This window comes from Ruditapes philippinarum, unplaced genomic scaffold, assembly GCF_026571515.1.
Source record: "Ruditapes philippinarum isolate M1 unplaced genomic scaffold, ASM2657151v2 ctg1955_1_1_1_1, whole genome shotgun sequence".
NCBI classification, from domain to species: domain Eukaryota; kingdom Metazoa; phylum Mollusca; class Bivalvia; order Venerida; family Veneridae; genus Ruditapes; species Ruditapes philippinarum.
This window is the reverse complement of record NW_026863477.1, coordinates 77,332-90,553: the sequence shown is the minus strand read 5'-3', so window position 1 is coordinate 90,553 and position 13,222 is coordinate 77,332. Positions and strand designations below refer to the sequence as shown.

General features: G+C 31.2%; 1 protein-coding gene across 7 annotated transcripts in view; it reads left to right on the top strand.

Annotated features, from left to right (window-relative positions):
- The window catches only part of LOC132722174 (sorting nexin lst-4-like), a 51,334-nt gene extending 38,648 nt beyond the window's left edge, over positions 1–12,686 (top strand). For all 7 annotated transcript variants that reach the window (XM_060706618.1, XM_060706622.1, XM_060706617.1 and 4 more), the window contains 7 exons: positions 92–195; positions 1,333–1,436; positions 2,490–2,567; positions 3,388–3,464; positions 4,233–4,322; positions 5,207–5,413; positions 6,463–12,686. In XM_060706618.1, the coding sequence (XP_060562601.1) occupies positions 92–195; positions 1,333–1,436; positions 2,490–2,567; positions 3,388–3,464; positions 4,233–4,322; positions 5,207–5,413; positions 6,463–6,510 (708 nt within the window). In that variant the 3' untranslated portion in view covers positions 6,511–12,686. The remainder of the gene's footprint in view (positions 1–91; positions 196–1,332; positions 1,437–2,489; positions 2,568–3,387; positions 3,465–4,232; positions 4,323–5,206; positions 5,414–6,462) is intronic.
- Positions 12,687–13,222: the final 536 nt, after the last annotated feature.

Here is a 13,222-nt window from a genome sequence, read left to right as displayed (position 1 = left end):
CAATATGTATGTTATTTTTCGACTATGTTATAACATCTACTATATTGTATTTTGACAACATTTTTGTAATTTTTGGACTGTTATATTACAGAAATGGAAGCAGGGTAAACGTAAGGCTGAGAAAGATGAGTATACTGGAGGAAAGTTTTTCCTTACATTAAAGACCCCACCTACAGCATTACAAAGTGGTGAAATGTAAGTACAGCTGTAGCAAAATGAACATATATATATCATTTATTTGTTCACTTGACATTGTTTTCACTATTCCAAACACTTGATGACTTTTACATCAAACTGGTCGTGAATGCTGAGGTGTGATTCTTTGAGCTATGTTAATAACTTAATGTGTTGTCATCAGTCTACTGATCTTCTATTTAACTGAATCTTCTGTGGCCGAGTGGTTAAGGTCGTTGACTTCAAACCACTTGCCCTTGTCGGTGTGATGTAAAACCCAATCAAACAAACAAACAATGAAGACCTAGGTCAGCCGCCACATCTCTGCCATTTAATCATGGACTGCACAGTGCGCTTTTCTGTCTAAATGGATGAGTGCTCTTGTCCAGATTGAAAGATGACATTATGCCCATCCCAGGTATATATTGAGCAAACAGGTGAAAGTCAAAATAAGTTTTCATTTTGCCAGAATTCTTTTCAATTTTAAAATTTTCTTGGCATGAATGATATATAACTCACATGGCTCAATAAAATTTCTGTAAATATCTGACAGAATTCACCTCTACATTCAATTTATTAAAAGAGTGGGGTGGTCTTTTTATATTTAAGGCAGATTTATAATTATTCTATCCCTAGCATTTTCCGAGTATCAACCGTTGGTCATTCACCATTTATGACAGTTAATCTTTTGAAATAAATGCATATAATCAATTCAGTGCAACTTGAAAAAAATGTGCATAATGTCTTTTTAAGATATTTAGTGAGAGTGAGGTAATGGTTAAGGCAGCAAGCCTCAAGATTTATGTTAATTTTCCTGAAAATTTTGGAAATGTATTTAAAAGTAAAATATTGTAAGGTGAACAAATAAAGTAATTTATATATTGCAATCGGCACTTACAATCAACAAAAGTTACCAAAAAGCGGTTGACATATGCAAAAAAAGCCCTTACTGAGTTAGTAACACAGTAGAATATGGTGATAAATACTGAAAAATCGGTCTTAAACTGCACATAACATTTTGAATATAACTTGGACCTTGAATGTTTTTACCTTTCTTAAAATTTTAGTACATTTTTCTCAATATTTTTCTTCTTGAAATATTTTTGCTCATCTGGAGGCATGCAACTTTAAGGAAATTATTCTGTTTATTTATTTCAGAGAAGCAAAGATGGAAAACTTTTGCAAATTTCAGAAAAATATGGAAGATAATGTTAAAACATTATCAGCTGTGGCGTATGATAACAGAAAGAAACATTTGGGTCGTAAGTAACACAAAAGCTTTAACTATAAAGTTTTAGTTTTACTATTAATTTTTCAAGCCTCGGTCCATTATGGTTATGGCGGCAACTTCAAAATTTCTTGCCTCCTCATATTTGGAGAAAAAAATAATACAGCTTGGGCAATAGTGGTATGTTTTAAGTTAGCGTATTGTTCATAATTCTCTCAGCAATAATTGATGGTTTTATAAATATGCTTTTATTTGTATCCAAGGCTTTTTCTCCCCAGAAATTGGGAAGAGGCCTTAGTTGATAATTTTGGAATATTTAAGATTATTTTGGAATATTTAAGCACAATATTTCATCATACTGAAAAAAACAATAATGCTGTTTTTTAAAACAACATGCAAAAGCTATATTACAAGAACTTTATTCAGTTCATTCAGTACTACAGTGACTGTGTTATAATTGCTATGAAGGCCACTGCCTAATATTCAGGGCCTTTAGAGGCCAACAATCTATTCAGATATTCATCACAGGGTATGTAGGCATTGATCTTCAATAGAAGATCCTGTTTTTGGTTGATCTGGCAATTAAATTCTTGACAATGTACTCTAGAAATTCACAGACACTTGGGGCACGTTTAAAATCCAAATAAATGTATATTTGTCAATTCAAGCACATATACTGATCATATATGTAAAAAAAACCTAATATAAGCTGTTTTGAAAAAAAATTCACATTTCAACATCTATGATAATTATAATAAGGTGTTTGGATCTGCACACCCCAAGTGTCTGTGAAGAAATTCTATATTTTAGGAAATCTGCTGATAAAATAGGGAACAATAAAGGTTTTCTTTGCAGTTCAGTTAGGAAGCCACCTGTTATTTTGTGAGTAAAAAAAAGCTCTAGTATCAAATGATGGACAAAATGGTCAATCTTTAGTGTCATTCTGTATGAAAAAAGCCAGAGAGATGTGTTATTTGACATCAAAACAAGTAGATTGTCAGTTCATATTGAATGTTCAGTTGGGTTTTTTTCTGTTATTTGATATAATTGACAGTGTTTGTAAACATTTTTCTTCTTATTTTTCCAGCATTTAAAAGAGAATATCAGAAGTTAGGAACAGCTTTCAAAGCTTTAGCACAGACTTTTCATATGGATGATAGTTCATGTGAGTTGAAATGTATAAATATTAATAATGACAATTTTTAGTCCTTTTGGTGTGATAACCAACTGTTATACTGAAATGCTAGAATTTAGGTTATTTTATATTAAAAATGGGTAGATAATAAAGTTTTGTCATTCAAGACTGACCGCCAGTCAGTAATATTTACTGCAATGCAAAACAAATAGGATTTAAATATTTCGACTTTCACTGTGTCTCACACAAACCCTAGCACTTGCAATGTGCAAGATCTTTAGGATTCAGTATCAATGATGAAACAACAATGAAAAACAGAGGAGAACATTTTATGGAATGTACACATCAATTATGACAAATTGATGAATGTGTATAGACTCTGAAATAGAAAACAAAACAGAATATGGTGGTGTTGGTAACTTTCACTACAGATCACAACAGTAAGCCACATTGAATTTACCAGAGCACAGTTCAACCACCACATTGGTCCTGGGCAGGCTGTCAAGCAGTTTACTATTACTAGAGCCTTCATTTTCCCAAGGAACTTTTCTGTACATACCAGCGCAGAGGTACAGTGCGAATGACTGTAGTTTCATGATCAATTTCAACAAAAGTGACCTGCATGTCTGGGAATCGAACCGGGTTCACCTGCTTCACAGTCCAACGCTTCACTATTGAGCTAACTTGACGCCTTGCAAATCAGGATAGAAGGATTTTTTTTAAATCTATGAATCTAGATTAATATTTTCTTCAAACTATAACTGCCAAATTCTTAAAGCAAATCAAATATAAATACTACAATATAAGATTAAGGTGATATTAAATACAATGTGGTGTTTTCTTTTTACAGATTCCAAACCATTGACAGGTGCAATAGATTATGTTGGTGATACGTACAATAATATTGGAGACTTATTTGAAAAACAGGTAACATAAAATTTCATTTTTTTGTTAAGATAATTTCTAAATTCATCCTAAGACTGTATCTCAGGAACAACAGAAAATGGTTTAAAAATTACAGAAACAATCATGAATGCAGTCTGTAATTTTTAAAGACTGGTTCCAAACAATTTTTTTAATCAAGGATTCATACAGATCTTTATGCAATTTTGTTGTCTCGTTTAAAAGAATTAAGCTCAGTTGCTTGGATTAAAACAGGTACCAAGAAACTATCCCCTTCCCTTCTGAATTTCTTAAATAGGCTTGTCCACCTTCAATTTTTGGAACTGAACATTTTCAATATAAGGGATTTTAAGATAAAACAAATTTAAAGTTAGGCACAGTATAAAGCCTGGTCAGACTGTATTAATGGTGACAAAGGCTGACCACTTTCAATTTCTTCAGGGGTAAAAGTTAACATCAGTCAATAACTATTCCATTTGGTCTCAGTGGCCAAGTGGTTTAAGTTGCTGTCTTGTATAAGCAGTCTTGTATGTCAATTTTAACCAAATTTGTATATTTCTGTCTTTAGTTTGAACCCTTCCAAGAGCTATAATGTTCTTTCATATGAGGAGATTTTCCTGAAATGCCAGCTAGTTTCAAAGGATTGCTGGTTGTTCCCATGGACCTGTTTGTGCTAGAAATAATGCAAAGATGTTTAGATACAACAGTTTCGTCTTACTAAAAGAGTAAGGGTCTGGCTAAAACCCTGCCCTGAAACAAAATGTACATATAAATAATTTGTTTCCTTTTCAGCCTAAGAATGACCTGGAACCATTGATGGATATATTGAATGAGTACCGAGGGACACTGGGACAATTTCCTGATGTGTTAAAAGTGCATGAAGTAAGTAAATACATTGCACGGTTCTGTGCTTTTAAAAAATTGAAATATTTCATTATCTAAGAAATAAAAGGGGCGTCCGCAGCCAAGTGGTTTAGGTCGTTGACTTCAAACCACTTGCCCCTCACGGCTGTGAGTTCGAATCCTGACAGGGACTTTGGATTCTTTCATGTGAGAAAGCTATCCAGCTAGCTTTAGGAACGTCGGTGGTTCTTCTCAGGTGCCCGTCTGTGGCTGAAATAATGCACAGAAGGGCACTTAAGGTCTTCCTCCACCAGTAAAGCTGGAAGAAGGCCATATGACCTATACTGTGTCGGTGTGACGTAAAACCCAATCAAACAAACAATCTAAGAAATAGTACACAGCATTGAGGGATTTCATAGCATTATAATGACTGATTTGTCAGCCCACAAACTTTCAACGGACCTAATTTCAGAATTTTCTTCAGTACATGCTTGTTTATTTGAATATTCTCAGCTCAATGGGGAGATAATCAGATTTGTAATCAAGGTTCGCTGGTTCAGTCCTTGGCCGAGGCAAAGTTTTATTGTGGCAATTGGTCTGTGATATTGAGGTCTTGTTTTTATTTGTCTCTCACCACTGATGGGATAAGTTTTCAGTCCCTTTCAGAAATTGGTAATTACCAGTTAGTTATCCAGGAATGAGGGATGTCTGTAAGCTGGACTGACTGCTGACACATAACATGATTTGTGTTTAATTTTACGTAAAAGCTAGACAAGTAAACGTCAGTTCTTGTGATTATATTTGATAATCCAAATTTATTTTGAGTTTGTTAGATATTTATAACATGTTATTTTTATGGCTAATTAAAAGGAAATTTAACTGATTGTATATGAGAAGATATATTTGAATAATAATTCATTCAGGGAGCAATAGGTAAAGCTAAGGAATGTGTCAAACAGCAAGGCGAGGGTAAAATGTTGGAGTCTGTCGTAGGGACGGTCACGCAACGAGCAGACATAATTTCATTTGGAACTATGGCAGAAATAAATCACTTCCAGCATTCCCGCTGTGAAGATTTTAAAGCAACAATGAAAACATTTCTCACGGGTCAGATCAAGTTTTATCAAGAGGTAAGTCAACATTAACCCCTAAACCCGCTGAATTTATGTAATGGATTTGCCCAAACTGTGAATTTGGAACAGTTCATTCAATGTTTTAGGGAGTTTAGTAACAATATACAAAAAATTTGTTTAAACAGTATAGAGCCTGGTCAGAGTGCAGTGATATTGTAGGCTGGTCTGGCTCTATACTGGTGTCAAAGGCTGATGAGTTTTGGTGGGTAAAATTACATTGATCTTTACATATTACTAGTATTGGCCTGTTTAAATTAGACTTGGATAAATCGATTTTTGCTTCTAAATATAGAAATTATTTATGTATTATGTATTAAAGGTTTAGGGTTATCTCAGGTGGCTATTTGTGACTGACATAATGGTTATGGTTAGGGCAAGTGGGTGACTTATCAAAAAAAAATAAAGGGGGAAAATTGCAGGCAACATCTTGGATATGTAGATTAATAGAAATGCTTGTTGTTACCAGCAGAAAATGATTATACTTTACAGAAATTGAATAATATACATGTTTATATCACTACTTGACTTAAAAAAATAAACTTATATCTTTAGCTACTATGCTCATATGAGCCGCGTCACGACAAAACCAACATAGTGGGTGTGCGACCAGCATGGATCCAGACAAGTCTGCGCCTCCGCGCAGTCTGATCAGGATCCATGCTGTTCGCTATCAGTTTCTCGACTTGTAATAGGGTTTGTAAGCGAAAAGCATGGATCCTGATCAGACTGCGCTGATGCGCAGGCTGGTCTGGATCCATGCTGGTGGCAAACGCATTACATTGGTTTTGTCATGATGCGGCTCATATGTATATTAATGTTGAAATTAATTATTAAGATACAATTTTTGTTTCTTGAAAGCATGGGAAAAATCAAGATCTTGCGTATGTTGGATTTTTATGCCATTTTTCTGCAAGGTTCTTTCTTTAAGATGATTTAATAGAGCATTTCTTACAAAAGGGATATATCTAAGTTTGTTCTAATTCTTTTTATTATTTTTTTAAATTTTAAAGAATTTAAAAACATGATGATATTTTTCTCTGTTTCAGATTGCAAACAACTTGCAAACAGCCTTAGATCACGTTGAACAATCCTGAAAACTTTTAATACATGTACTATCTTCATTACTGAAGTGGATTCTCATTGTGTTGCGGCCTTGTTCTTCAAAAAAAATACTGTCAAAAAAAAAAATGACTCACCAGAAACTTAGGTTATCTCCATATAGCCAAGTAAAAAAAACAACAATACTTTCTATAAAAAAGAAAAATGTTGGTTTTTGGTTTGTTTTTCTCAAACAGACTAAAAACGTCAAGCTGCAATCTTGTGTGCTCTAAAAGTAAAGTGAAATATCTTTTCTTTTTTTAAAGGTTTTAAAAGTGAGAGAAAAGATAAGGAATGATGGGTAAAGAAAATCCTTGTTTTATTATAATAAGATATTATATGATACAATGTGATAAGATAAGATAAGATAGAAAAGGTATTCTGTTACTTGAGATTTGGTAGATTTAGTGAAATATATAATGATATTGTAAAGAAAAAAAAATGTATAGGAAAATTTATGAAAATTTAGTTTTATGAATATATTTGTTTATTGTATTGTTAACAATGCAAAATGTTGTTAGATTATTGTATTTTATCAATCAATATAAAGAATCAAAAACAATGATTGATTTAACAATAAACAATGCTGATTGATTTTTTTAATCATATATGTATGAAAAGTAGAAGAAAAAAATCTTAGTTTGGTAAAAATATTGTTTTAGAAAACTTCTAAGTATACATTGAATTACATGAATGCCCCCACTTAAAGCTGACTTTGTTTAAAAATTTGGACCATTCACTTTTTTTTTTTTAACAAGTACATTTTCTAATCATGTAATCGATGCTTAATTTTTCTAAGCGACCTCACATGTTTTTGTTTTTTTAAACTTCTAGTCTAAATGTTTAAATGTCTTTGAAAAATTTAACATACTAATGTATATGGTATATCTTTCATTAACATTCTTGGTATCATGACAATAATAACAATATAAAGTTCAGCGGTATTGAGTTCTCCAGTAAAGAAGACATTGGTAGAGAGTTCATCAGTGTAGTGTTTACCAGTAAAGAGTTCCCTGGTATAGAAATGACAAGTATAATGTTCAACGGTTTAGCAGTAAAGAAGTCGTTGGTATGGAGTTCACTGGTTTAGAGTTCACTGGTATAATGTAATTTTTACCAGTAAAGAAGTTGTTGGTATAGAGTTCACTGGTATAGAAATGACAAGTATAATGTTCACCGATTTAGCAGTCAAGAAGTCGTTGGTAAGAAGTTCACTGGTTCAGAGTTTACAAGTGTAGAGTTTACTGGTATGGAGCTAAGTCAGAGTGTAAAGTATGGTGCCATCAAACCAGATTCTGTACTGCTAAGAGATTACAGTTTTAGTATTGTGATACTGAAATCCCTTTGAATTTAAATGGACTGTTCCAAAGTCAAAGCAGGAATAGTCCATTATTAGGATTTAGGTAATGGGCTAAATGAAAAGGAGATTCAACAGAATGAGTGATTTTTAGTTTGCAGGTTTGACACAATATTGTTGGAACTACTTTTTAAGATATACCAATATTTTCACCAACAGTTTTCCAATGACTTTTTGTATTTTTTGTTATTGTCCAAAAAAGTGACTTTTTTTTTAAATAAGGAAAAAAAAATGGAAATTGTATTAAAGAATTAGTTGATATCTCTCAATACATGAGGGTTTGTTATCTTTAAATCAAATATGAATAGGAAGAACACTTTAAATTTTGACTTTTTTTATCAGATTAAATGGTTTTAGTCACTTCGCCTTTGTGAGAATTGTAGTGATATATTGTAACATTTCAAGGATTTTAAAGCAAGACAACAGTAACTATTGCTAATATAAAATAAATATATAATTTAATTTAGCATAAACTCGTAGAATCTTTTTTAAATTTCTAAAAATAAAAAATATGTTATTCATATATTATCATCATTATTAAAGATTAGTTCATTTTTGTACAATTTTTTCGTCATTTGAGCCACGTCATAACAAAACCAACATAATGCGTTTGCGACCAGCATGGATCCAGACCAGCTTGCGCATCCACGCGGTCTGATCAGGATCTATGCTATTTGCTTACCAACTCTATTACAAGTAGAGAAACTGATAGCGAACAGCAAGGATCCTGATCAGACTGCGCGGATGTGCAGGCTGGTCTGGATCCATGCTGGTCGCAAACGCACTATGTATGTTTTGCCGTGATGCGGCTTTTTTTTTTTTCACAAAGGATATTCTATTTTATACACAGTGTACATATAATTATAGCATCATTTCAGGATTTATTAACATTTGGTGCTTCAATGTTTCTTGTATGACATAGTCATATTTATTCAATGATTCAAAATCAAGGGATATTCTATTTTTTCCACAGTACTTGGTGTTAAAAAAATGATCATCTAGATTGATATATTATAGCCATGAAATTGTTTGCATAATTTTGACAATTTTTATCAATTTTTACATTTTTTTTCACAAATACTTTCACAACGTTTCAAGTGCTGTGAAAAGTGTTGTTTTTCTGCACAAGTCATTTATATTGGTACCAAGAAATATTTCATTTTATCAATTTTGACTTTAAAGTTTTACGAAGGGTTCTCTCATGTGCCTCAAATAATGCACATAGGGTAGGGGGACACCTGAGGTCTTTATCCTCCAGTAAAGCTGGAATGTCACCATATGACCTTTTCTGTGTTGGTGAATCTTAATACCAAACAACAAATGGTAGAAAACTGTTCAGTTTGAATGTAAATTTACATCGACTATAAGTTAAGTTGAAACATATTTGTCTCCCCTCTATTTTTAAGAAAGTACTTGCAAGTTGCATTTTGCCAAATTATGCTTTCATGAACTAACAAGTACTGGTGTTATATTTGTCTGTTATAATAAGAGGAAATCATAGCCCGTGACCACAACAGGACTTGAATCCTGATCTTGAGGCAGACATTTGAAACATTGAACTACCACTCCCCTTAGTTGCCATTAAAATAAAAAAAGAACAGAAAACTAAAATGATACCAGTCATATGACTAGAACAAAAAAAGAAAGATTAGGAAAGAATGCTTTTTTAAAGTGATTTCTTGCGGCAAGTTCTGTAAAAGTATGAAGGATATGTAACTTGAAAAATTCTCAAAAATATTTTGGTTAAAGTACATTAGTTAATTGAACCTTGTAAGAGAAAATAAGATATCCCTCGGGTTTTGAATTAATGTTTCATTGTTAAGTTTCTTGTTAATTGATTGACAGTTTAATTTGTGTTTTAATGAATGAAATTACAAATTGAATTTATAAATCAGTTATAAATCAATGTATTTTGTATTCGATTTATTATGTGTATCACATTGTTTTATTCAGAAAATAGTTCTACTATGAAGTGCTGCTTGACTTGAATGTATGAATAAAAAATGTCTTTATATGTATAGAAGTTATCATAAGTGATAATGAGACTTTTTTGATGATGAAAAACATTTTCAGTGTTGTCTAAATATTTAATCAAACATTACAGATCATCTTTTATTCAAATGATTTTTTTTATTCATAAAAAAAATGATGTTCATAGTTTATAAGTGTTGTGTAAAGTTAAATGTCCTTTCTTTTTCAAACAGTGGAATATTTGCGCCATAAATTTGAATTTGTAAATGCGGAATACATGATGCATCTTTCACTTAATAAGAACTTCAACCTTTCTGTGGAATTGATGTGGTATTTTTGTCTTTACTTTGGCTTTGTGAAGCATATTGTTTTCCTTCTATATGGATTATATCATCTAAATTAACCCTGGGCTATGTAACCAGTACAGACCAAGATCAGCCAGCATTTCAGTGGCGGTTTGATCATCGCCTGCATTATTTCCTACTCATTCAATTCATATTTTGTGACTTTAGTTTAAGTGGGAGACTCACACTTTCTGCAGCCATATTTTCAAAAAAATTTCTTAAAATAAGGGGTATTTTCAAAAATTAAAGAAATCTCCATATTTTTGATGTCAGAACTTGCTTCTTTGTTTATTGCAAATTCTAAAATCTCCTTTTTAAAGTAAAATCTCCCACTTGATCATCGAAAAAAAGTTCACATGTATTGTTTTGTCCAGATTGAAAGATAGACACACATTCATTTAATATAATTTACATAAGGAGAGTTTATTTTGAATTTCAGGTGGTATAAAACATATTCTTCCTGTGGATTATGTGATTGGTATTTTGTGCTTAATGCTTAACTATGAAAGTGTCTTAAAATTCTGTCTACAGTTAAACAGTCCGTCAGTGTTATAACTTTATATAAAAGGCTTTGTTCGTGTTATTATTGTCGTTTTTTCCCAATTTTAAATCTAAAAGTTGCCAGTATTGAACAAAATCTGTGATAAAAGTGTGTGTTTGTTCTATTATAAAAAATCAGCTCAAAATTACATGACAGTGATAATTTTTAGTCTATCAATGTATTCAGTTCAGGCTAAATTATTTAAATGGTGTTTTACATTTTATCTTGGTCAGTATAGGATTGTAATAATTGTTAACTTTATTACTGGAGAAAAGTGTTGCTCTGTTATGTGTCATATTTTTCATTGGTTCTCTCATTAATTTCGACCAGTTAAAATTTTGTAAAGATTGATCAAGATCAATATGTTAATGTTTGTGAACACGTTGTTAATACAGCTTTGTCATTGGTCAGTTTTCAAATAAAAAAGAAGTAAACAATAGCAAATAAGATAATAAGTTTTCAAAAGGGTTTTATAGTTTGTCATCAATGTGGACATTTACCTAATTTTTATGTAAATTACTTAAAAGAGTTTATAGTTTTTATTTTGTAATAAGAATTCAGGGCGTTGGAATTTTTTGTTTTAGTATAATATTTTGTGAATAAAGCAGACCTATTGAGAAATAAATTTAGTTTCTTTTAGTGTTAGAAATAAGCTGAAAGTTCCTGGTCATTCAGTGATATGGTCAATATGAATAATTTCTTCATAATTTTTACGAGGCATTTTGAAGACTTGAGGTCAACCCACCATAGTTAAAAATCTCTTTAACAGAAACCTCACCAATAGTGTCATAAATAAACATAATTATCATCCCGCCAATGTCTCTAATATTTCACAGAAGTGTTAACAAAATTTGAGATTGATATAGTTGTTTATTAATATGTTTTCAATGTCATACACGGCTAATAATCTATTTCTAATTCTGGTATTCAATGATTACATTTTATATAACATTTTGAACTTTATTGCCAATAATTGTAAAATTATCTTATTTTGATGTGATAAGTTAGATATTGAATGTTTATGATTTGAATGATATTAGTTAATGAATGGTTTAAATGAATTACAGGGCCAATGAATCATGTGATAAGTCATTTATTGAATGTTTATGATTTGAATTACTCCGCCAAATATCATGATAAAACAATTTTGCTTGTATAGTACTCATAGTTAATACATTTAGAATACATTTGAGAGTTTGTTAGGATGAATATAATGTTAGTTTAAAATATTGTTGGAAAAAATGATGGAAAAAAATGATGTATCACCTAGTAAATTTGTTTGAGTTAAATAAACATTTTTGAAAAAGTGTGCATGTCTGCTGGTCGGACGACCCCACCCACCAGTGTTTCAATTGAAGAGAATAAACGAACTCAGTCCATCTGACAGCTCTTGTTGTTGATCCTAGTTACATGGAAATTTATTTCATTTATATATAAACACAAACATTGATTTTTTTAAAAGCTATTTATAAAATGGATGTAATTTGCCTTAAAATATTTTAACAGTTCACCAGATTTAGTTTGCCATTTGAATAAATTTGTAACATTTTATAGATATATATATGTGTATGACATTACACATCAACATTTATTACATGTATATGACATTAAATTCTCTCTTTCTTTATTTCACCATCGATGATTTATCTGTATACAACCACCTCATTTTTATAGTCATTTTAACATGTGTAACAATAGACCTGGACATACTTATCGTATGTCCCAGCAATAGAGTAATGTTAAATGAAAAGAGATTTCTTTATTCATGATTTGAAAATATATTCTTGAGGACTTTAATTTGCCATATTTCTGTTTGAAAGAAGATTTTGTATATAATCAAATTATATTAATTATGAACAAGCAGATATATAAGTGTTTTTCTCTCTTTTACATTTACATTAGTTACTCAACTACAATGTCATGTAAAGCATGCTTCACAATAAAATATGTTAATGAGTATTGTTGGGTTTTGTTGTTCATGTGATACTAATAAAGAAAACTAAAAAATGCCACAAAACAACAATTTTTCACCAAAATTAGACATAAGGCCACTTGTTCACATGGAAAATTTAGATTTTGGGTAATTCCAAGGTTGTTCATCATTTTTTGTTAAGAAAACTAATCTTGCTTACTTTCCCACCAGGAGCAGGTATTTTTTTAACCCACTTACCACCTTTGATACCATTTAGAACATTTAGGTGAGTCACGGCAAGTCCAATAAGATATAATAATAAAAAAGAAAAAAGGTGAAGTAGAATTATAAAAGTTCAACTATATGTCTTCACTGAAAGTTAATTTTTGCCAACATATGCCAGTATATGTTGCAGATGGGTAAAATTTTGAAAAGATTTTCGCAATTTTTAATGACTGGAAAATCAACTTTATTTGTAAAGATTGGACAGTGATACTTTTGCAATAGCTGATTCTAGATGTCATTGTATTTTCTAAATAATATACATAATCCTATAATAAAGTAGTAGAAAGAAAATAGCATA